Source organism: Mustelus asterias, chromosome 4, assembly GCF_964213995.1.
Source record: "Mustelus asterias chromosome 4, sMusAst1.hap1.1, whole genome shotgun sequence".
Taxonomy (NCBI): domain Eukaryota; kingdom Metazoa; phylum Chordata; class Chondrichthyes; order Carcharhiniformes; family Triakidae; genus Mustelus; species Mustelus asterias.
Window position 1 is genome coordinate 52,222,297 of NC_135804.1, and position 22,723 is coordinate 52,245,019.

The 22,723-nt window shown below is 45.3% G+C and overlaps 1 protein-coding gene across 2 annotated transcripts in view; it reads right to left on the minus strand.

Moving 5' to 3' along the window:
* Positions 1-22,723, minus strand: part of nlrc5 (NLR family, CARD domain containing 5) — a 191,942-nt gene that overhangs the window by 42,012 nt on the left and 127,207 nt on the right. For both annotated transcript variants that reach the window (XM_078211022.1, XM_078211023.1), the window contains 9 exons: positions 21,498-21,581; positions 19,280-19,363; positions 18,466-18,549; positions 12,267-12,347; positions 8,808-8,855; positions 8,515-8,598; positions 6,671-6,754; positions 5,082-5,165; positions 1,342-1,425 (listed from right to left, as the gene is read on the minus strand). In XM_078211022.1, the coding sequence (XP_078067148.1) occupies positions 1,342-1,425; positions 5,082-5,165; positions 6,671-6,754; positions 8,515-8,598; positions 8,808-8,855; positions 12,267-12,347; positions 18,466-18,549; positions 19,280-19,363; positions 21,498-21,581 (717 nt within the window). The remainder of the gene's footprint in view (positions 1-1,341; positions 1,426-5,081; positions 5,166-6,670; positions 6,755-8,514; positions 8,599-8,807; positions 8,856-12,266; positions 12,348-18,465; positions 18,550-19,279; positions 19,364-21,497; positions 21,582-22,723) is intronic.

The following is a 22,723-nucleotide window of genomic DNA, read 5'->3' on the forward strand; positions in this document are numbered from 1 at the left end:
AAAAACCTCAGAAACTATGCAACAACCCTTAACTCTGCCCAGCATCCTGACTGAATATTGCCTAGTTTCCCAGGTTGTCTAATGTTTTGGCAGATTAATTGAGATTAACCTCCTCCTGAAATGTCTAACGTCCACAAGTTGCGTTTGGTCACCTCAGTTTTGAAAATTAAATGTGTTTGAAAACAGCTGCACTTTTACATGTGCAGTTGTCTCCTGGGAAACTGAGCTGCAGATGTAAAGTACAACCCACACCCATTCCTCCCCGCCCCCACCCCAACCACACCGGTGTAAATGGTGGGTGCCGGGTTTGAGGTCAGGATTTCCAGATGCGAGATTTGTGCCACTTTGGCTAAGCCAGAAACTCTTTCCATTTTCACAAAAATTCAGGTTCAAGTCTTCATTCATTTATCCTGCTAAAGACCTGGCTTCAATCTTATGGAAAGTGGATGAAAGAAAAAGTGATGATGGCAGCTGGTTAAGTGGCACTGATAATGGCCAAGCAGCCCTCTGTAATGACCTAACAAATATATAGATATGTATTCGTATAAGGGTCCACCTTCAAACCCAGCAGTTCCCATCTTTGCAGGAGTGGGAATGGAATCGGGCCGGGGTTTGTGCATGTGCCAGTGTGGAGGCAGCTAGCCATTTAAATCATCAGCTGCATGAATCCTGGAGTGCATGAAGCAGATCAGGTCAGAGGAGGTCGGAATCTGGTGGATTCTTTGGCTAGCCAGAGCGCCCCTTTGGAGAGGTAAGGTACCCCCTTGGATAGTGTCCGGGACATCTGGGAGAAGAAAGGCGCCCTTTGGGATTTTTAGAGTTAAATATGACCGTGAACCTTTTATGCACAAACTCATTGGAACTGTCAAGCTGTCAAGGAACTGTCAGCTATCCAGAAAGTGTCAAAGCTATCAGGAAGTGTCCAAGAATATGAAATGAATTGCCATGAAGTGGGGTAAGGACTTGGCACTGTGTTGGCAGGGATATGAGAGGCCAAAGAGACTGGGGGAATATGGTTTAACCTAAGGTGACATGGATGGGGCGTTATTATTATTTTTATTTATTTAAGCACAGTGTTGCAGCACAGAGGTGGGCCTTGTACCCAGACCACCTCAACACCCAGCAGCCTCTGCACTTTTCTGGGGTCAGCTGCCTCGACTCTTATTTCAGCCTATCCACCCCCTGACCGGAAATCCGATCTACGGGTGGACATTGTTAAAGATCAGGTTTGCGCAGCTGGGAAATCACATGATTCTACACACCCGACTCAGGATCAAAAATCTGGGCCTAACTGTAGGCTGCAAATGATAAAGAAAGACTAATCTGATCACAGATTCATACTTGATCTTCTTCAGCTGTTTCAACCCTGGTAAGATTCTCCCCAGTTCAGAAGCTCCCTCCTCTCCGAGTTCGTTTTGTGACAAGCTGAAATGGAAGTAAAGGAACAGAGACTTTATGAGCAACAAAATCTCAGCTTTAAACAGAGGTGTATAAACTTTATCAGCTGATCTTAAACATCGCCTGAACATTTTTATGACCTGATGGTCTATTTAAGTGATGTGGGTAAATAATGACCAAAATGCCAAGGATAACTCCCCTGCTCATCTTCAAAATGGTGGACTTGATTTTTTACATCTACCTGAGAGTTTGGGATTTTTATAGTTAAATATGATCATAAACTTTTTATGCACAAACTCATTGGAACTGTCAAGCTGTCAAGGAACTGTCAGCTACCCAGAAAGTGTCGAAGCTATCAGGAAGTGATACATCTACCTGAGTGGTTAGGGATTAAGAGTTAAATATGATCATGAACTTACATCAGAAAAGTAGCATCTCCAGCACTGCATGAAAATATTATCCTCCAGCGCTGAATTGATGCCAACATTTCCTGAAAAACTGGTCTAATGTTGCCACAGTCAGACAAACATCCAACCACAAATTCTGCAGCCACTGGCCAATGATGGCTACATAGGATTGAATTTTCCTTTGGGTGTTGGGAACTGGATGTTGGAGCCATTTCTGGGTCTTGAGCCCACATATTTTGGTGGCACTTTCTGCTGGTTTAATTCCAAGGGTGATAGCCAATTACTCGGCCTCCTCCCCGTCTGCTAACCAATTAGGAATGACGGGTGGCCGACAGATGTGGGGGTGCCAATTGGAAGGACCAAAGGGAAGGCCCACCAAGTAGCCCCACTGGGGCAGACAGAGAGTGGGAATGCATCACAAGGTGGAAGCACTCACCTAATGGTCTAAACCATTGACAGCCAGCTTGACTGAGCCAAGGTAAAGAGTTGGAGATTATGGGAGGGGAATGTCCTTTGCAGAAATCATTAGCACTTGGCAGCTAGGAAGATGAATGGAAAATTGGTATTTGACAGAAGTGTGCAGTGACAGAGGTGCTCAAAATAACACAGTTGGAAATATGTCGGTGTGGCCGGAAAGAGATCTGGGTTTATATTTCAGCAGTGAAAATGCAGGTGCTTAATATGAAGGAAACTATGAAAGGAAATGTAAAGATAAAGATCAAGGAAGTGACAACGAGACCACAATTCACCCAGGCATAAAGAGCTGAACCTAAAGCTGCCACAACCTCAACACCTCCCAAAGTGATCTAAGGTCAAAGAAGTGTCATCATCAGCAAATGATGCTGCCTGTTACAGAAACTGTCTCACGCCTCATTTTCATTCAAATCAAAGGTGATAAAATCAACGTGCCAGAGCTGTAACCCATTGTTACATCTCTATATCGGATACTGATTCACTCTGCAGACAACTCCACCTCCCCAGAGGCACGCTTTGGTGTGTTCCACCAATTGTGTAACTAGTTCAGACTGCAGCTATCTTTGTACACGCCATACCCGATCAGGGAGTTACCCAGCTTCTGTCCCCGAGGAGCTAAAGAGGGATTGCAACACTAGACTGAGAGAGATGGACTCATTCAATCCTCCAAATTCTTTATTGCAAAATTTAACCCAAACTTTGCCCCAAAATGGAAGCAGCTGATTCCCACCACCCTCCCCCTCCACCCTGAGATCTTGTGATCTGCTAAAACCTGCAGCATTAATAATGAGGAATGGGGAGCTATGGTGGGGAGCAGGGAAGTTAGTGGGGGGGGGGGGGGGGTGGGGGGAGAGGAGTGGTGGGTGTGGGGAAAGAGGGCAGAAGGAATGGCAGTAATTGTGCCATGCCCAGTGTTCCTGATGGATCAATCCTTGCCACCCTGGATCAGTTATTAATATAAAAAAAACAGCATTTTCTGTTTTTGTCTCAGATTCCAGTATCCAGTATTTTGCTTTCTCCAGTTTTTAATGTTGACTTCAAGACGACAAATTTCAGATGCCCAAGACCAGATAACCTGCTCATAGAGGGTACAACCTAACTCAGACAGCATGAAAACATCATGAGAATAAAAATAAGTCAGGAAAAAATTAAGTTTGGAAGAAAAAAGAAATATATCGCATCTCATATCCCACAGCACTGTGCAGACTTAAGATTCATACAGACTTGAAATGTTAACTGTTTCTCTCTCCGCGGATGCTGCCAGACCTGCTAAGTTTTTCCAGCATTTTTCTGCTTTTATTTCAGATTTCCAGCACCCACAGTATTTTGCTTTTATTCCAATGAAGTAACTGTTAGCAAGGTAAGAGTTATATAGAGCTAAGGCACGGGCCAGACATGATGTCCAAGTGACTGGTAGCACAGACTCGAGGGATTGAAATGGGCCAGCTGCTGTTCCTCTGTTCCCAAGTGAATAGAATTTACAGCACACAAGTCAGCCATTTGGCCCATCTAGCCGATGCTGCTGTTTATGCTGGTGATAAACAATGTCTGCTTTCCCCAGTGCACATTCCATATTCTGTCAGTCTTCTCTCCGGCTGCTTCCTCTCACCCGATCAGCATATCTTTCCATGTGTTTCCCTCGTGAACTTCCCTTAAATACTCCAAGTGGTCACCAGTGGCAGCTACGTCCCATGAATGAATAAGTGAAACTTTACAATCTAACAGGGTTAAGCAGAACAGGGAGGTGGGTGTGTGTGTGTGTGTGTGAGATCTGAGTGAGGGTCCATGACATGAGTGAGGGTCCGTGATGTGAGTGAGGGTCCGTGATGTGAGTGAGGGTCCGTGCTGTGAGTGAGGGTCTGTGATCTGAGTGAGGGTCCATGATCTGAGTGAGGGTCCGTGATCTGAGTGAGGGTCCATGATCTGAGTGAGGGTCCGTGAAGCAAGTTCTCTCACATTGATCTCTAAAAGTGAGACTTGTAACATCTGGACAGTGGTTCTCATGTGGCAGTTCACAGACATCTTGCTCAGCTGTTAAAGATATTTGAGTTTGTACAGCATCTTTCATAACGTCAGACCTTTCCAGCCAATGATGTACTTCTAGAGTGTGGTCAGTGTTGTAATGTGGAAAATACAGCAGTCTAGTTGTACACAGCAAGCCCCCTCAAACAGTAAGGTGATAATCACCAGACCCCCGACACCAAGGAAAGCTCCCCTGTCTAAGGTGTGCTATGTTTCAGCTGACTGGTGTTTATCTAAGCTACGTCATTTGGAAAGATGCTGAATGAGTGCAAGCTGCAGTGTCGGCAGCAAGCCAGAGAGCCTCACCCATGAGATCCCTAAAGTTTAAAATTTATTTTTTAGTGTCACAAGCAGGCTTACATTAACACTACAATGAAGTTACTGTGAAAATCCCCGAGTCGTCACACTCCGGCATCTGTTCGGGTACACTGGGGGAGAATTTAGCATGGCCAATGCATCTAACCAGCACATCTTTCAGACTGTGGGAGGAAACTGGAGCACCCGGAGGAAACCCACGCAGACACAGGGAGAACGTGCAGACTCCACACAGACAGTGACCCAAGCTGGGGATCAACACCGGGTCGCTGGCGCCGTGAGACAGCAGTGCTAACCACTGTGCCACCGTACGACCTGGGCTTACTGGTGCCAGGACAGAGGGAATGTCGGCAGTGACAACAGAGAAAATGTCAAACAAGGTGGATCAATGTGTCAAGAATATTTTCTATGAGAACAGACATCCAGAAAAGGAAAATAATAACATCAAATAAAAATCAGACTTGCTTTATCTCCTCGATGCTGTGGCATTTGTGAAGTCCTGCTGCCAGTGGCACCATTCCAATCGGACTGACATCAATGGATTCAAGGCTGTGAGGGGAGATGGAATGTAACTGTGGTCATAACAGCAACATTAAATATAAAAGGAGCTGTCAGCAAATCTTTATCAGGACAGAACTTGCGATAAACAATTTGTGCTTTCCCCAGTGTACATTCCAAAAGCCAGCAAAGGTTTTCTCAGGGCCCGGGAGAAGCCAATCTGAAAAGCCATTTGACTTTTAAAGGGGGTCTGGACAAATATATGAATAGGAAGGGAATAGAGAGATATGGTCCCCGGAAGGGTAGGAGATTTTGGTTCAGATGAGCAGCACGGTCGGTGCAGGCTTGGAGGGCCAAAGGGCCTGTTCCTGTGCTGTAATTTTCTTTGGTTCTTTGAAAAGGCAACCAGCTCCAACCTGTCTTACTGAGCTTTCAGGTACCTGCTACAAGATAGAAGACAGTGGGGGAGGAGGAAATGAGGGGGCAGCTTATTTGCTTATCCTCTGTGTTGAGGCTTAGCTTCAGAGTGGGCAGAAATAAAAATCCTGCTCATGATAGAACTATTTAGAAACTGGCATAGATACACAAGAACCTCAGAAACAACACCAAACTAGGACACTATGTCAAAATCTTCACTGTTCTAAAACAGATCTTACAATCCCCTTCCCTTAATCATCTTCCCTTCTCATCTAAAGGTGCCGACTACTCGCTCAGGTACAATTCGACTGGCTCGAACTGCTCCCCACTACCAGTTAAGCGAGTACTGTTTGGACATGGAGGGATAGGTTTTTCATCACGAGGTCAGAGTTCATCAGGAACAGAGGTGGACAAGGGCCAGTTCAGCAGGAAGGACCCCTGCAAGTGGTCAGTGGCTTGCTAGCAGCAGGGTGAGGGATGGGTCAGCGGTCCAGAAACCTCTGTGCTGATGGTGATCAGTCATCACAGCTGGAGCTGCAGTCCACCCTGTGGAAATACTGGAATTGCTGAGAGGGCTCTATCTGAAGGTGCCCTTAACTGCACGGCAGGCCACCATTCTCTCAGTTCTGGCAGGCCTTCTACTGCCCCTCCAGCTTGGGTCCTTAATCAGTCAGAGAGCGCGTACTCAGGCCAATTACTTGGCCATTCGTTCAAAAATCATGTTGGGTGACTGCTTAGGATTGTGGGCAAACTGCTTGACTATAAAGTGGTCACAGCTGAGCTTAGTCTTGGTGTCCAATAGGCCAGAGCCAGCAGACAGCAATTGGGGGTTGTCTAATTTACCTCTCCCCCTCCTTCCTTAGCCCAGTAGCACTGGAGCTTAAAATAGACTCTCTGCTGTTGTCACAGTTAGCTCAATGTAGACAGAGGATTTAAAAATAGGATCTTACAGCTCTGTAGCTCAGTTTCACATTATGTAGTGCACTTAACCAATAAAAGACCTAAGGAGTTACACTCGCTGAATTCTCTGCACATTTTATGAATCAGATTAATGTAACACTGGACAGGTTTATAACTGGCTCTCAAAAATCCTTGAGGGTTTTAAAAACCGGGATCAAACGCCAGCTCACGGAGCTTACCTCAGCTTCTTCAGACCCTGGAAAACAGGAAGGATCTCAGCCAATGTTTCTGCTCCTTTGTTGCCAACACTGTTTCGGTATAAACTGAAAGTACACGAGGAAGATCTGTGACTCCACAAGTCAGGACAGAGTGACCTTGCTAACAAGCAAACACTGTCACCAAACGTTTATTTAAAGCTCAGGATAGCAGATCCATGAGATGATTTGAGGAATGCTGACCTGCATCTGGTTAGCATTCACCCTGTTCCTAGCCAGCCCACTATTGAAAATTCCCAATGACTTCTGCTCAGTGGCCCTGGGAATGGTCACTGAATAAATCCCTGGGGATTGCACACTGCAATTCTGTCTGTTAACCCTCACTTTATATCACAGCACTACCACCAACAACAGGTAAGATACATCCTCATAGAACCTTAGATCACAATGACAGATATATGTGTTAGAAAGACAGGAGCACATGGATGGCGAATTTTCTCTTTTTTTTTCCTCAGAGTGCCAAACTTAGGTGGGAAAAGTAGGACGCTGGCTGCATTGCCGGCTGTTCCCACTGAATTTTTAAACCCTCTGTTAGGCTAACCAGTCTGTAATTCCCTTTTTTGTCCCTCTCTCCTTTTTTAATTCGTGGTGTTACATTTGCCACCCGCCAATCTGCCGATAGTCTTCCAGAATCTACAGAATTTTGGAAGATGATATCAATGCAACCACTATTTCCATGGCCACTTCCTTTAGTATCCCGGGATATAGATTATCAGACTCTGGGCATTTATCAGCTTTCAGTGCCATTAATTTTTCCAGTATTATTTTTTTACTAACACTAATTTCCTTCAGTTCCTTAATTTAATTCACTGTGTAATATGCAGCATAAGAGTTAGAGAGCTAGTGAATGTTAGAAACTTAACACGTACAGAATTCTGCAATAGTAGTGCACAAGAAGTCTGTACATTATTCAAACAATGCCATCAGCGCAAGATAGGAAGTAATACAGCTCATTATACCCATGTATAATACATCAAAATAATCTTACACTCACATTAGTCATACATTAACCTCTCATAAAGAATCAGGATCAATCCTAAGGCTGTTGAGGCCAAGTCACTGAACATATTTAAGGAAGATATAGATAGATTGCTAAACACAAAAGGTGTCAAGAGGTGTGGGGTGAGAGTAGGAACATGGCGTTGAGAGGGAACAATCACATTGAATGGTGGAGCAGGCTCGATGGGCCGAATGGCCCTACTCTTGCTCCTATGTTTCTAAACTTCTTTTGTAGTTTCTGTGGAATGTGGGAACACTTTGTGTAAACATAGGCAGCATTATTACAATAACTGGTTTGAACAGTCCTTGACGTCAATGTGAGAGGATTGGAGCTGAAATGACCCCACTGTTGGAGCAATCCCAAGCAGATTAATAATTTCGGGATGGATGAGTTATTTGCATCTAAAGATGGCAATTACACACTAATAATGTGAATATTTCCACTGGTTATTCTGGAGAGGATAAAGCAGCGAATGGAAGGAGAGGGGTGTTGGCTAGGAGCATAATGGAACTGCTCTCATTCACTCCAGTAAACCTTGCAGCTTATATACAAAAGAGCTGCAAGATTGTGAACTGTCATTGCCATGTGATTACCAGGATGTTAGAAGGTTTATCCTTGCAATTTTTAAGTTCCTGTCACGCGCACATGCACGTGCCTGACACACACGCCTGACAACACCTGACGCCCACCCACATACACATGCCTGACACATGCACATTCCTGACACACAGTGTGCCTGACACACCTGACACACACATGCACACGCAGACACACACACACACAAAGCAATGATAAGACAGAGACTTACTGGAACTCCAGTAGGTGCGGGCACTGTTTAATGATGGATGCAAGATGAAGAAGTTGAGGAGATTCAATATCACACTGGTACAAACTGAAAATTAGCAAGTGGAAAAGACATTATTTGTTTGATACTAAAGAATGTTAAGAATAAACAATTTATCACATACAATTTAAGGCTTTTACAGAAATGCACCACAAATCAGTTAGGGTATATTAGGTATAAAAATAATGACGATTAAGAATCCTCAAAGTATCCAGTTCAGATAGAGTATTTAACAGTAAATCAAACGGAACAGTCACCTGATTAAACGCAGGGCAGGATACTGTGCTCCAATGTCCATTCTGCTGCTGGAAGGGATCAGAAAGATCTCAGATCAGTTTTGGTTATTGTGTACCTTTGGAGGCTCGAGGAGTTGTGGGTGTGTAACTCTGATGAGCAGTCTGTCTTTCTAGGCACAATACGGTCCGGTCAGACACAGACTTGATATCTGCTGTTTTCCCACTGTGCCGCTTATTTTACCTGGGCCGGAAGGTTTAATAAAGGCGCAGAGACACCCATTCTCAACTCATCCACAAGAGGGTGGTGTCGGCTAGGCAAAGGGGATTACAATGGGGCAGGCTCCTTTTTGGAATCACTGTGAATATAATAGAGGCAGGCTGAGGCAGAGGAGAAGCTGCAGTATTTTTGTGGAGCCAATTACAATGACTTTCAAAAGAATTGTCCAAAATCAGTAAGCTTTAATCCGCTTTAGAACCTCTCCCTTTAAGGAACCATAGAATCCCTACAGTACAGAAGGAGGCCATTCAGCCCATTGAGACTGCACCAATTCTCCAAAAGAGCATCCCACCCAGGCCCAGCTGCCGCTCTATCCCCATAACCCAATGCATTTATAATGGCTAATCTACCCAACCTGCACATCTTTGGACACTAAGGGACAATTTAACATGACAAATCCATCTAACCTATAAATCTTTGGACACTAAGGGGCAATTTTTACATGTTTAATCCACCTAACCTACAAACTGTTGGACTGCTGTTTAATACACTCAGTGGCAGTTTTCACAGAGACAGACCTCTTCCCAGAAGGAAAACCTGTAAAATGGGGAAATAAGAACATTGGTCTGAACTGCTTTTTCCTTCTGGGTTAGGACTGTGGTTGAAGGGGGACGTCCTTTATTGCACAGTTAACACTGATTGAAATCAACCCAAGCTGGGGATTAGGATGGATGGCAGGGGCTGGGCAGAGGAGCTACTCTTTATTATAGAGTTTTGTCATTGATAAAGTTTACACTGCTCATATTTCATGTCACATTATCTGTAACCCCCACAACTTGTCTGGGCTTGCAAAATCTCACTAACTGTCCTGGCTGAAAACAATACACATCTCTTTAACCTGTGCTTAACCCTCTCTCCACTCACCTGTCTGTACCTTTAAGACTTGGTTACCTGTAAAGACTCGCATTCCAACCACTATTTTGTAAATTGAGTTTGTGTCTTTATATGCCCTGTTTGTGAACAAAACTCCCACTCACCTGATGAAGGAGCAGCGCTCCGAAAGCTAGTGGCTTGTGCTACCAAATAAACCTGTTGGACTTTAACCTGGTGTTGTGAGACTTCTTACCGTGTTTACCCCAGTCCAACGCCGGCATCTACACATCATATTTCTAGGGCTCAGGATAGATTTATAGACAGGCCACATCCTAATTCTGTCTGAGAGTGGAAGATCATAGGTCATAGAACCCTACAGTGCAGAAAGAGGCCATTCGACCCATCAAGTCTGCACCAACCACAATCTCACCTAGGCCCTACCCCCATATCCCTACATATTTTACCTGCTAATCCCGCTAACCTACGCATCCCAGGACACTAAGGGGCAATTTTAGCATGGCCAATCAACCTAACCCGCACATCTTTGGACTGTGTGAGGAAACCGGAGCACCCGGAGGAAACCCACGCAGACACGAGGAGAATGTGCAAACACCACACAGACAGTGACCCAGGCCAGGAATCGAACCCAGGTCCCTGGAGCTGTGAAGCAGCAGTGCTAACCACTGTGCTACCGTGCCGCCCTGGAACTGGAATTACACTCAAGTTTTTGGCCGGCCTGGCTATAAATACTTAGCTGTTGTGTTTCTTTCAGTACAAGGAGTTGAGAATATACAACACACGATTATAGTTAAATCCCAGCTCCTCTCCACCCTTGGGTGAGAGAAAGAAACTGAAGAAAACTTATTTTAGATCGTGAGATCCTTTTAGAAATGGATGGTCAAAAATCAAACACTGTCAAAATACACACAGTGTGTTCTGTCACTGTTGAATATCAGTGTTGGCAGGATAAGGCTACTTGTAGGCATTAACTGCCTACTTAAGGGCCTGTTCCCCTCCTCTCTCACCTCCAAACCTGTCTTGGGGTGTGCCCCAATTTTCTGTAAAGAGCTGGAACTTATAAACCTTCTAACAACTATAATTGGGATAATTTATGCCATTACCAAATGTCACTTCCTGCACAATGTACTTTACAGCCTTGCTCATCCCAAAACCGTAAAATCACGCCCGAGGTCAACAGGTCTTTCCATGGTCCGGCCGATCCTCGTGGCAGGTGGGATGGTAAAATTCCGGCCAATGTTTTTCATGAACTGATCTTACACTCCCCCATCCTAACACAGTGCCAGGAAATAATGTCTGGATACGCAGTGCTTGTAGTGGAGGGCAAGTGTCTTAACCAAAGAAACATAGAAAATAGGAGCAGATGGAGGCCATTGGCCCTTCGAGCCCTGCTCTGACATTCATCACGATCATAGCTGATCGCCCAACTCAATAGCCTAATCCTGCCTTTCCTCCATATCCTTTGATCCCCTTTGCCTCAAGTGCTAAATCTAATTGTTTCTTGAAAACATACAGTGTTTTGTCTCAACTACTTTCTGTGGGAGCAAATTCCATTGGCTAACCACTCTCTGGGTGAAGTAATTTCTCATTTCTGTCCTGAATGGTCAACCCTGTATCCTCCGACTGTGACCCCTGGTTCTGGACACCCCCACCATCTGGAACATCCTTCCTGCATCTAGCCTATCTAGTCCTGTTAGAATTTTATAGGTTTCCATGAGATCCTCCCATATTTTTCTGAACTCCAGTGAATAAAATCCTAAACGACTCAATCTCTCCTCAATAGAAAATGTGGTTGACTCTCAACTGCCCTCTGAAATGGCCTAGCAAGCACTCAGGTTCAAGGGCAACTAGGGATGGGCAATAAATGCTGGCCAGCCAGTGATGCCCATGTCCCACGAATGAATAAAAAAATATATAAAAATCTTGAAGAGTATTTTGCAAAACAACAATGAACTAGATATCTTCCTGCTTATAGGGTTTTGCTTTGAATCATTTTATTCCTTCAGATATTATATGTGAGCCTGGTACCCTATTATTGACCCACCATTGTGTGTACCTAGCTCCACACAACCATCATGCAAAGAGTGACAACCCCAGTGATAGGGTAAACACTTACAAAAAGAATCAAAAAGCTAAAAACAGCAAATTGAAAAAAAATCCTCATTCACATTGAAAAAGTTGCATCCCAACATTTTGTTTTGGCTTGGATATTAGATCGCGCTTTGAGGATTAAACGGACTTAAAATATTTCTGAGCTCAAGTTCCCAGCAATGGCATTCTACACCTTGAGAAACACGGAAGAAGAATTAAATGTGCGCGTGACATGGTTTGGGATCAGCTCACACTCTATGCAATATCATCAATCTCCATACCTGTCATAATCAGACCAAAGCGTCTCAGTCGATTGCCAACCATTCTCCACTAACCGTATTAAAACACTTCTGTTCTTTACCCTGCCAAAAAAAAGGTTTTCATTGACATTAGCATTGACAAAATGCAGATTCTCAAACAGGACAGAAAGCTTGGATTGTTTAGTTTTAAACTGAATTGGTGAGAATGGAAGATCAGTCATAGCAGATTATCTTTAAGGTAATAGTCAATAATTGAGTGGCAGTAAAGTCCAGAGAAAGGCTCTTGCAGTGACTTATTTTTTAATATTCTTTCCAGCCTCTGTGTAGCAATGCTGCTGTCCCCAGTGAAGCAGAGAATCACCACAAGGGGCTGGCATTACAGGCGGCAAAGAGTAGGGGGGAGCTATACAATAAATGGCAGAACCATCAGGAGTATAGACACACAGAGGGATCTGGGTGTGCAAGTCCAGATCCTTAAAGGTGGCAGCACAGGTGGAAAAGGTGGTGAAGAAGGCATATGGCATGCTTGCCTTTATTGGACGGGGCATAGAGTATAAAAGTTGGCATATGATGTTGCAGTTATATAGAACGTTGGTTAGGCCGCATTTGGAATACTGCGTCCAGTTCTGGTCGCCACACTACGAGAAGGACGTGGAGGCTTTGGAGAGAGTGCAGAAAAGGTTTACCAGGATGTTGCCTGATATGGAGGGTATTAGCTATGAGGAGAGATTGAGTAAACTAGGGTTGTTCTCTCTGGAAAGACGGAGGTTGAGGGGCGACCTAATAGAAGTTTATAAAATTATGAAGGGCATAGATAGGGTGAACAGTTGGAAGCTTTTTCCCAGGTCAGAAATGATAAACACAAGGGGTCACAAGTTCAAGGGAAGGGGGGCAAGGTTCAATACAGATATACGGGGACGTATTTTACACAGAGGGTGGTGGGGGCCTGGAATGCACTACCAAGCAAGGTGGTTGAGGCAGACACGCTAGGATCATTTAAGACTTATCTAGATAGCCACATGAACAGACTGGGAATAGAGGGATACAAACGGATGGTCTAGTTAGGAACACATGATTGGTGCAGGCTTGGAGGGCCAAAGGGCCTGTTCCTGTGCTGTATTGTTCTTTGTTCTTTGAGTAGATGTCACCAGAGGAGGCCAGGTGGCAACATTCTGGCCATAGCCTGGCTAAGTGCCACTTATCTGTCTGATACCAGGGCTTAGTGGGTTAAATTATGAAGCCAGGCTACATAATGTTGTCTTGGATTTCGTCGAGGACAGGGGACTGAGTGGTGATCCAACTGAGCTGTTTAAAATGTTAAAATTATTTGACAGTGTGGGTACCTATTTCCTCCGGAGGGAAAATCAAGGATGAGGAGACATAATTTAAAATTGGAGCTTGGTCATTTTGGAGGGAAAGCAGGAAGCAATTCTTCCCAAGAAAGCACATTAGAAATCTGAAATTCTCTCCCACAAAAGGTTGTGAATATTGGAGCTTTCAAGTCTGAGATTGATATATTTTTAGTCGCTAAGGGTATCAAGGGTTTTGCAGCAAAAGTGGATGAATGGAGTTGAGCTACAAATAAGGCATGATCTAACTGAATGGTGAAGCAGGCTCGGGAGAGGGTGAATGGCCTCCTCCTGTTCCTATGTCCCAGCCAAATTGGTCGGCAGTGCAGTTTCCTGCCCAGAACCTCTCCAGTTACTGGGGAAGGCCTCCAGACAATAAAAAGACAAAAGAAGTCAAGATTCAATTTTTTACTAGCTGCGTTTGCACCGCAATGTACACCTGGTCAGCAGTTTGTGGTGAATTTGACACTTATGGTACAAGCCGATTCCACATCAAGGTGAGGTGGAGCAGCACAATACTACATTGTACATGTGGCATCAGTTGAAAGAGGTTGCAGAGAGTTTCACTTTCCCTTTGTCTTTTATCTCTAACTCCACAGATTACCAAGGAAACCTCAAGTGCCACAGACACACACCAAACTATTTCCCAAATATTGCAATTCATCTATCATCCACCATCAGTTTAGGGAACAACATTCCTGGAACAGGCTCGCAATTGCCCCAGCAATTACCAACCACTCACATTCTCCCTCATTATTCCCGTGTGAAAGTTTACAATGCAGATTTTGTGGAAAATCATAAAAAGAAAGCTAAATTAGGGAGACCAAATGCAATTGTAACGTCATTGCAACTACCGGGCGCTGTGCTGTCAACCAAATGAGAGTTGTTCTTTTTAAATGCAAGTACAAATCTGTCTTCCCTGTTCTATGAACCATTTAATTTCTGGGAATTAAATATTATTAGTGCTTTGACTGACGCAGGAGTGCTTGATTTTTAAAGATCTGGGTCTTGCAGAGCTTTTCACCGTTTCCGATTCAGAAAAGTTCTTTTCACTTAATGGGACCGTGAGAAATATTGGGGACTATTTTGTCTCAAACAATTATGGGGAGAGGGGCACTATCTGATCAGCTGTGTTTTATAATGACTGGGATTTTCTGTACCTGTTCACACTGGGTGTGAATGACGACGGGAGTGTAAAATCTCATGGGAGGCTCAAATCGCATTATACAACAGCGGGAGGTCTTTCGCGATTGTCCCCGCCACTGGCCAGTGACATAATGAGATTCCTGACGTCCAACGTCGGGAACCCCACTATAGTAAGTTTAGATCAAATCATCAGGCCTCTACTCCTGATAATCGCCGCATTACATTATCCATGCATGTCAACGTGAATTACGATTTGTCTCCCACAGTGCGCCTGGTGTGCAGTGCTGCCAGGAGAGCTCAGGTGAATTGCTCAGAGGGGAGAGGGTCATGCCCGGGCAGTACTAGGACAGTGCCCAGGCTCTGCCAGGAAGGAGTACCAGGGTGGGTGAGTTCTATTTTAACTTTTTTTTGCACCGGGTGCCCTTTAAAAATGACCCGTGTGTGACGTTGTGGGACCTGCCCGTGGATTTCCTTTTTCCAAAGTTCCACACGATACAGTGGAGAAAGCCATCATTGGGGCCAGTAACTTTAACACTGCATTTACCACCCACCACCGTCTCTCCTGATCTGCATTGACTTTAATCAGAAGAGATATAAACTGGGCAAATGATGCAAATTTGCTTATAGTGCATCTTTGCCAAAATCCAACATTGTCCACGTTATCATTCTTGCTGCATGGCAAATTTCTGATCCCATATTCCCAGCGAATATACGGGAATATATCCTTACACCTACCCCCTAAAAATCATTCAAACACATGGCTTGTAAAGCTGTTAACAAGCTGGATGCTATGGCTGTCTTTGATTCAAAAACTTTCATAGAATCCCTACAGCGCAGAAGGAGGCCATTTGGCTCACCAAGCCTGCACCGACAACAATGCTACCCAGGCCCTATCCCCATATCTCCACGTAATTACCCTGCTAATCCCCCTAACACTAAGGAGCAATTTACCATGGCCAATCAACCTAACCCGCACATCTTTGGAATATGGGAGGAAACCGGAGCACCCGGAGGAAACTCATGCAGACATGGCGAGAACATGCAAACTCTACACAGACAGTCACCCAAGACCGGAATTGAACCCAGGTCCCTGACGCTGTGAGCAGCAGTGCTAACCACTGTGTCACCATCCCACCAAAAAGGTTTATTAAATTTCGTGTAACGTTAAGCAATTCATATTTTAACCAGTTTTTAGAACCGCTTTTAAACTGAATTTTAAAAAATTCATTTATGGAATGTGGGTGTCGCTGGCTAGGCCAGCACTTATTGCCCAAGCCTCGTTGTCCTTCAGAAAATGGTGGTGAGTTGCCTTCTTGAACTGCTGCAATCGCTGAGATGTAGATACACCCACAGTGCTGTTAGGGAGGGAGTTCCAAGATTTTGACCCAGTGACAGTGAAGGAATGGTGATATATTTCCAAGTCAGGATGACAGTGACTTGGAGGAGAACTTCCAGGTGGTGGTGTCCCAGGTATCTGCCGCTCATGTCTTTCTAGATGGTGCTGACTAAGGAGTCTTGGTGAGTCCCTGTAGTGCATCTTGTAGATGGTATACATGGCTACCACTGTTCATTGGCGGTGGCGGGAATGAGTGTTTGTGGAAGGGGTGCCAATCAAGTGGGCTGCTTTGTCCTGGATGGTGTCGAGCTTCTCGAGTGTTGTGGGAGCTGCACTTATCCAGGCAAATGGAGAGTATTCCATTACACTCCTGACTTGTGCCTTGTCAGGAGTGTAAGTGGACAGACTTTGGAGAGTCAAGAGGTGAGTTAATTGCTGCAGAATTCCCACCCTTTGACCTGCTCTTGTATTTATATGGCGGTCGGTTTAGCTCAGTTGACAGGACAGCTGATTTGTGATGTGCAGTGATGCCAAGAGCGCGGGTTCGATTCCCACACCGGTTGAGGTTATTCATGAAGGTCTGCCTTCTCAACCTCATCCCCTCTGCTGGGGTGTGGTGATCCTCAAGTTAAATCACCACTCGTCAGCTCTTCCCCCTCAAAGGAGACCCATCTGGGATTATGGCAACTTTACCTATTTATAATGCTTGTCCAGTTCAGTTTCTGGTCAATGGTAACCCACAGGATTTTGATAGTGGGGGATTCAGCGATGGGAACACTATTGAATGCTAAGGGAAGATGGTTGGGTTCTCTCTTGGTCTTGTGCCTTGTACATCAAAACAAGCAGCAGGCAGTCATGGAGGGGGAAGGGAAGCAGTTTATTGGATGAATACCCTGTACTCTCCGCTTTGGAAACCTGGTTCAATGCCAGCCTAACCTGGCACAATAAAAGTTTCCTTCCTATCTTCTTAGTTATAAGGCTCCTAAATTAAATGAGTTTGGAAAATCTTGTGCCAGGTTCCAGTGGGTACAGATCCACAGAAAAAAGAAATACAGCCCTAGCCTAGTACTAACTGACACTCAGTGAGGGTACCAGGAAAGCTGGTGCAGAAATCGGAAATATCACATTGCACTTTCTGAGAGGCATTTTTTGTGTTTGAAAGTGGAGAGACTTTGGAAAAGAGTTCCAGGAGCTTCCCTCCACACATGAGAAAATTCTACCTCAGTGGGATTGCGAGAAGCTAGCACGGTGAAAATGGAGTGGGTTCTTGTTGGATACCCAGAGCTTCCCTTTTTCTCACTTAAGGGCACTGTTTCTTTCCCTCTCCCGGGAGATTGGATGGCTACAGGAAGGAAGGAAGTAACTAATCTTAATTCTCCAGGCATCACGAGTGTGCGGCAGGTTTGATGGACCAGGTAGTCTTTTCCTACTTGTCATTTTCTTACTTACGGATGGATACCCTGTTATGGTGGAATTAAAGTGATGGACACAAAATGGTTACCTGGCACACAAAATGGTTACCTGGCACACAAAATGGTTACCTGGGAAGGAACATTAAAAGGCACTGGCTTTTGGCACAGACAGTTACACAAAAAGTTAAAACCTGCAGTATCTGAATTGCTGCAGGAAGCTGGTCAGAGCTTGAGGCACTTTAGATAAGAGCAGACCCAGAACAATGAGTCTGATAATAAGGTCAGCCACAGATGGGGACATAAATATAACAAGATCAGCCACTGAATGTATAGATCGAAACCAGTCATTGATAGAGGACATAACTGCATAAATGTATCCATTCTATGAACAATGATATGTCAACTGTAGATGTCCGTATTTGTCTACTCAACTTGTAACGATATGTTAACGGCTAATGTCCGTACTGCCTATTGTCTAAAAGGTATAAAAATGATCAACTACCATTGTGTAGTTGAGAAGGTAGCTGCCAAGTACTGCGGGGTACCAGTGCTTTCTCCCAAAGCTTTGTCCAAAATAAAACTATTATTGAAACCTCCAAGTCTGACTCCGAAGTGGTAATTTTCCCACAACAACCCAATTTACACTCAGCTGGACTTTACGCTGAGTTAGACTTTAACTCACTCAATACCCATGTCCTTACATGGTGTTAAAATTGGACTGTGCGACTTCAATGGAACCAATCCAAAATTGGGCAGGGTACTCCATGGGCACCTAACATCTGCCCAACATCAGCCTGCACAGATGGGTTCAGCTTTGCAGAATGTTCCAGCTTTGCTCACCTCAACCCCAATGAATAAAACTAAAAGATAAAGTTTTGAAATTGAATAGTCAAATATACAGTCCATTCATGACAGTACAACATGTCAATCAGATAGGTGATAGAACAATCCATTCCTTTCAATCAGTTCCTACTGACCTAATGTCTGCAATGTTCAAATGGGTGCAGACGCACTGCACAAGATTAGCCACATTTTCACCAAATATCCACAACTCTTCAAACCTGAAACACAAAACCAACATCAGCACTGCTGTCACCTGCATTTTAATTTAAACACTACAGATTCTCAGGTGACCAAAGGGGAGGATTTTTCACCTGCATAAGGGTTGGGAATAGAGGTGAGAAGGCACACAAAAATGCCAAGTGCTGGGGTGCTGGTTCGCTGGCTCCTTCTTGCACTCAGGCGGTGGTCTCAGAGGCGGAATGGAGTGGGGAGGGACAGCAGGGCTACGTGACTGAGGTCATCAAAGGTCTAGTGAAAGAAGGTGAGTGGGATTTTCCACTCAGCCTCCAGGTCTCTGCAGATAGCAGGGGCCAGGATTGGGGTTACCTGGAGGCAGCCTCCTGGCTGCCAACGCAGCTGCTAGGCAGGCTCAGAGGCCTACATGGAGTGACCGTTTCATACAGAATTGTCTCCCATTCGAATCTTAACAGTGGGTTCAGAATACCGCAGGGAAAATCCTGCCCCCAGACTCAATTGGGGGACTTGAATTGAAATTCCTTCAATCTTTGTTGGAATTTTCAACGCACCGGTGTATAAAAGATAAAAAAGGACAAAATAATTCACATGCAGGAGCCTTGAAAACGAAGTCAAAATACCAGAAGACAGAGTCGTTAAGCAGTATTCAAAGCTAACAACAGCAAAGGCAGAGCCTTTGGGAAAAGGGGTTGGAAAGTGGAACAACTTGAAGACAAGGAACACTGCATCATTCCTTTCAGTGAAGTTGCTTACCTGACCGTGAATGCTTTGGGGCAATTCTTTAATGCCACTAAGAGATCTTTCACAGCAACAAGAGAAATTCCATTATTTTGCAGGCTGGAAAATAAAACAACAATAAAGTTAGGAGAGGCAGTGGCACAGTGGTTATGTCACCAGACTAGTAATCCAGAGACCCAGGGTAATGCTCTGGGGACCTGAGTTCGAATACCACCGTGGTGACATTTGAATCCAAATAAAAATCTGGAATTTAAAGTCTAATGATGACCATTGTTGATTGTCGTAAAAACCCATCTGGTTCACTAACGCCCTTTAGGGAAGGAAATCTGCCATCCTTACCCGGTCTGGCCTACATGTGACTCCAGACCCACAGCAATGTGGCCGACTCTTAAATGCCCTCAGAAATGGCCTAGCAAGCCAATTAGGGATCGGCAATAAATGCCAGTGACACCCATGCCCCATGAACGAATAAAAAAGCTAAATTCCATATTTCCCAGGAGTTGGAGGATTATCCCTTGTCCCAACAGCGATTAACCACAATGGCTGTAATTTTGGTTTTGTTCTTTAAGCTGGCTCTGCGATGAGCTCTCATCTGGTTGTTTACAGCGTCACATCTTGAAAGCACTGGCTCTTAAATTCCATGGAAGTCCCTCTGGTCTCCAGCTGTCCCACTGGAAACCAGCAGCTCTGCCAGCAGGGATATCTGATGATGGCCAGGCTATGCCATTTTCCTGAGGTTTCTGCCCGTCTGTCACTAAAGTTACAATGGGAAGATTGCTGCTTGTCCAGGAGAATGATATGGTCACCTTTTATTATACTGGGCAACTTCAATCAATCTCTGATTAATACTTAAAGACGATGCTGACAAATTGTTGTCGGTATAAATCTCTAAGCTCACCATGTTGTAACTGGGCACATAATCTATGTTCCAACAGGCTTTATCTTTTGAATTATGGATTTTTGGAGGGGGTGGAGTTATGACTGAAAGCTTTAAATAAATTTGTAGCAAAGATATTGGAGGAATTTACTGTTTCAGGCAGGATTCACACCCACTGGCTGGACAACTGGTGAGATACCCCATGTTGAAGGATTTCAGGAGGCCCGATGCAATTTTGGAAGAATCAGACACTTGCCTGAGCAGCATTGGACCTCCTGTTGAATTAAGCCCCGGACAGGGCAGAAATCCCACCCCCGATACTGCTGGCCAATTAGAGGTCAGCAGCTCTACATAACCGACAGCGCCACTGGGAGCAGTGGGAATTGCCGGTACTACATGGGCCTATGCCAGGTAGTAAAGCTGAATCACTGTAAGAGAGATAGGTGGGGTGGGCCTTGATTACCAGGGAGAGAGGCACTGCCAAGAGGGGTGAGGGGGTGTTCAATAGAAAGGGCAGAGTGGTGCCATCAAATGTTCTGTTCCACCACCCTCTTGGTAACAAGTCCCTCGATCGTGTACAGAGTGCCTGAACACAAGGACATCCCTTCCCACTAGGCAGGCTGTGTGGTCTCCCCACATCGCGAGTTGCCCACTGGCCATTGGTAAAGTCTTAACTGTGGTAGCCATTTAAGGGCCTCAAATGGCCTCCGAGTGAGAAGACTGCTCTCTACCCTTCCTGTCTGGAGTTTGTTTGGGGCACTCGGGAAGGTCTCCACTCCATCCCCTCCCAGCCAGTCACAAGCACCCAGCCCATCGCCTCCACACTTGCCCCTGTGGGGTTGGAAGGTGGGCATACAATTGTGCCCATTTTTCTAGGATATTTCACCAGACAACACTTTTAACATCACAGGTACGTTCTTTTTAAAAGTACAATGTCTTCTCTGTCCGCTGCAATCCCCCCCCTCCCCAAACGTTAGCAGTTCAGAAAGCACTGTTCATAGAACAGCAATAGCACTGTTGAATTCTCCTCCAATTCAGAAGCACAGGGAAAAACAGAGCCTTCAAGATTAAAATGGATAAATGTTTGTTAAGTAAGAATATCATAGGATATGGAGCTAAGGAGGGTAAATGAAATTAAGGTACAGGTCAGTCATTATCTAACTGGCAGGAGAGGTCCAAGGGGCAGAATGGCCTACTCCTGTTTTCCTAAGTGGCAGCTTCAAGTGCATCAACAGAATCAGTGCTTGCCAAGTAAATAAAAACAGGTCTCCTGTCCCATTGATGAGACTTGGTCAGGTTTTCCAAGCTCCTTGCAGGGATTATACTGTACATTTGCTTGATTAGTGCTTGACTCACTTGAGTTCCTTCAAGCCTTTGAGTTTGTCCATGACTTTGACCAGATTTCGCAGGCCCTCATCCCCCATCATGTTGCCGGCCAGGCTACAATAAAACATGACAGTTCAGTTTGGCAGCATTTCAAGCATTTCTAAACATTTCCTAGTGATTAACAAACTGCATTCATAACTGCTCCTCTCGATTACAAGGTGACTTACAACCACATTCAAATAACATGACATCAGTCAAAGGAGATCATAGTTCACCGCACAGACTCAAGACAGATTACATGTGGAGTACTGTGGCCAGAAACACATTCAATTCTTGGGAACAGCGGGCCCGATTCTCCCCACAAAATGCGAAGTGCTGAATTGGCGAGAAAAATGGTGTAATTCATGATTGCTTTTTCGGTTGGTAGTTCAGACCCGAATCTCCCACACTCTGTGCAATGCAGAGGTCACAATCGTGAATATCATTAAAAGCTCGGGGGGGCGGGGCCTGTTCACGTTGGAATCTGACAGTTCTGGAACTCTGTGCATGCGCAGTGGCCCTGAACTGTCAGACTGCAGTTTGCTGCCAGGAGCACCGCAATCTCCAACCCCCCCCCCCCGCCAGATCACCCCCCCTCCCCCCCCCTCCCCCCCCTCCCTCCCCCCCCTCCCTCCCCCCCCTCCCCCCCCCCTCAGCCCACCCTGATCACTGGCATCCCTCCAGCTTTGACTGATCTTATCTGTAAAGTGGTAGCGGGCCCCCCAATCGTCCCCTAGACCCTGCACCCAATAGGCCCCGCCCCTTGGCCCATCCCCTTGGCACTACCCAATGCCCAGTGGGCAGTACTAAGGTGCCCCCGGGCATGGGCACTTTGCCCATTGGGCAGTGCCAGGGTGCACAGGCTGGCATTGCCAGGGTGCCCATGCCCAGGAGGCACCCCCCCGCCACCTGACACCCTGTGGGGCCCTGATTACCCCCCTTCACTCCAGCAGGGTCTCCCACTAGTTCCCCAAACGTGGGGAGTTAGTCTAAACCCCGCCAAAGTGAAATACTCCTGGCAGGGTGGGTGATGCTATCAGGCCCAGAGAATTCAGTCCTGGGCCCGATAATGACATTTAAAATACATGAAAAACAGATTAAAATCACTTACCCTGTCTTCCCACCGGTTTCCAGCGCGATCCCGACTGCGCGTCTCTCCGGCTGTGGGAGACGCGCATGTGTCGGGAACACATGCATAAATCCTGCATGAAATGGCC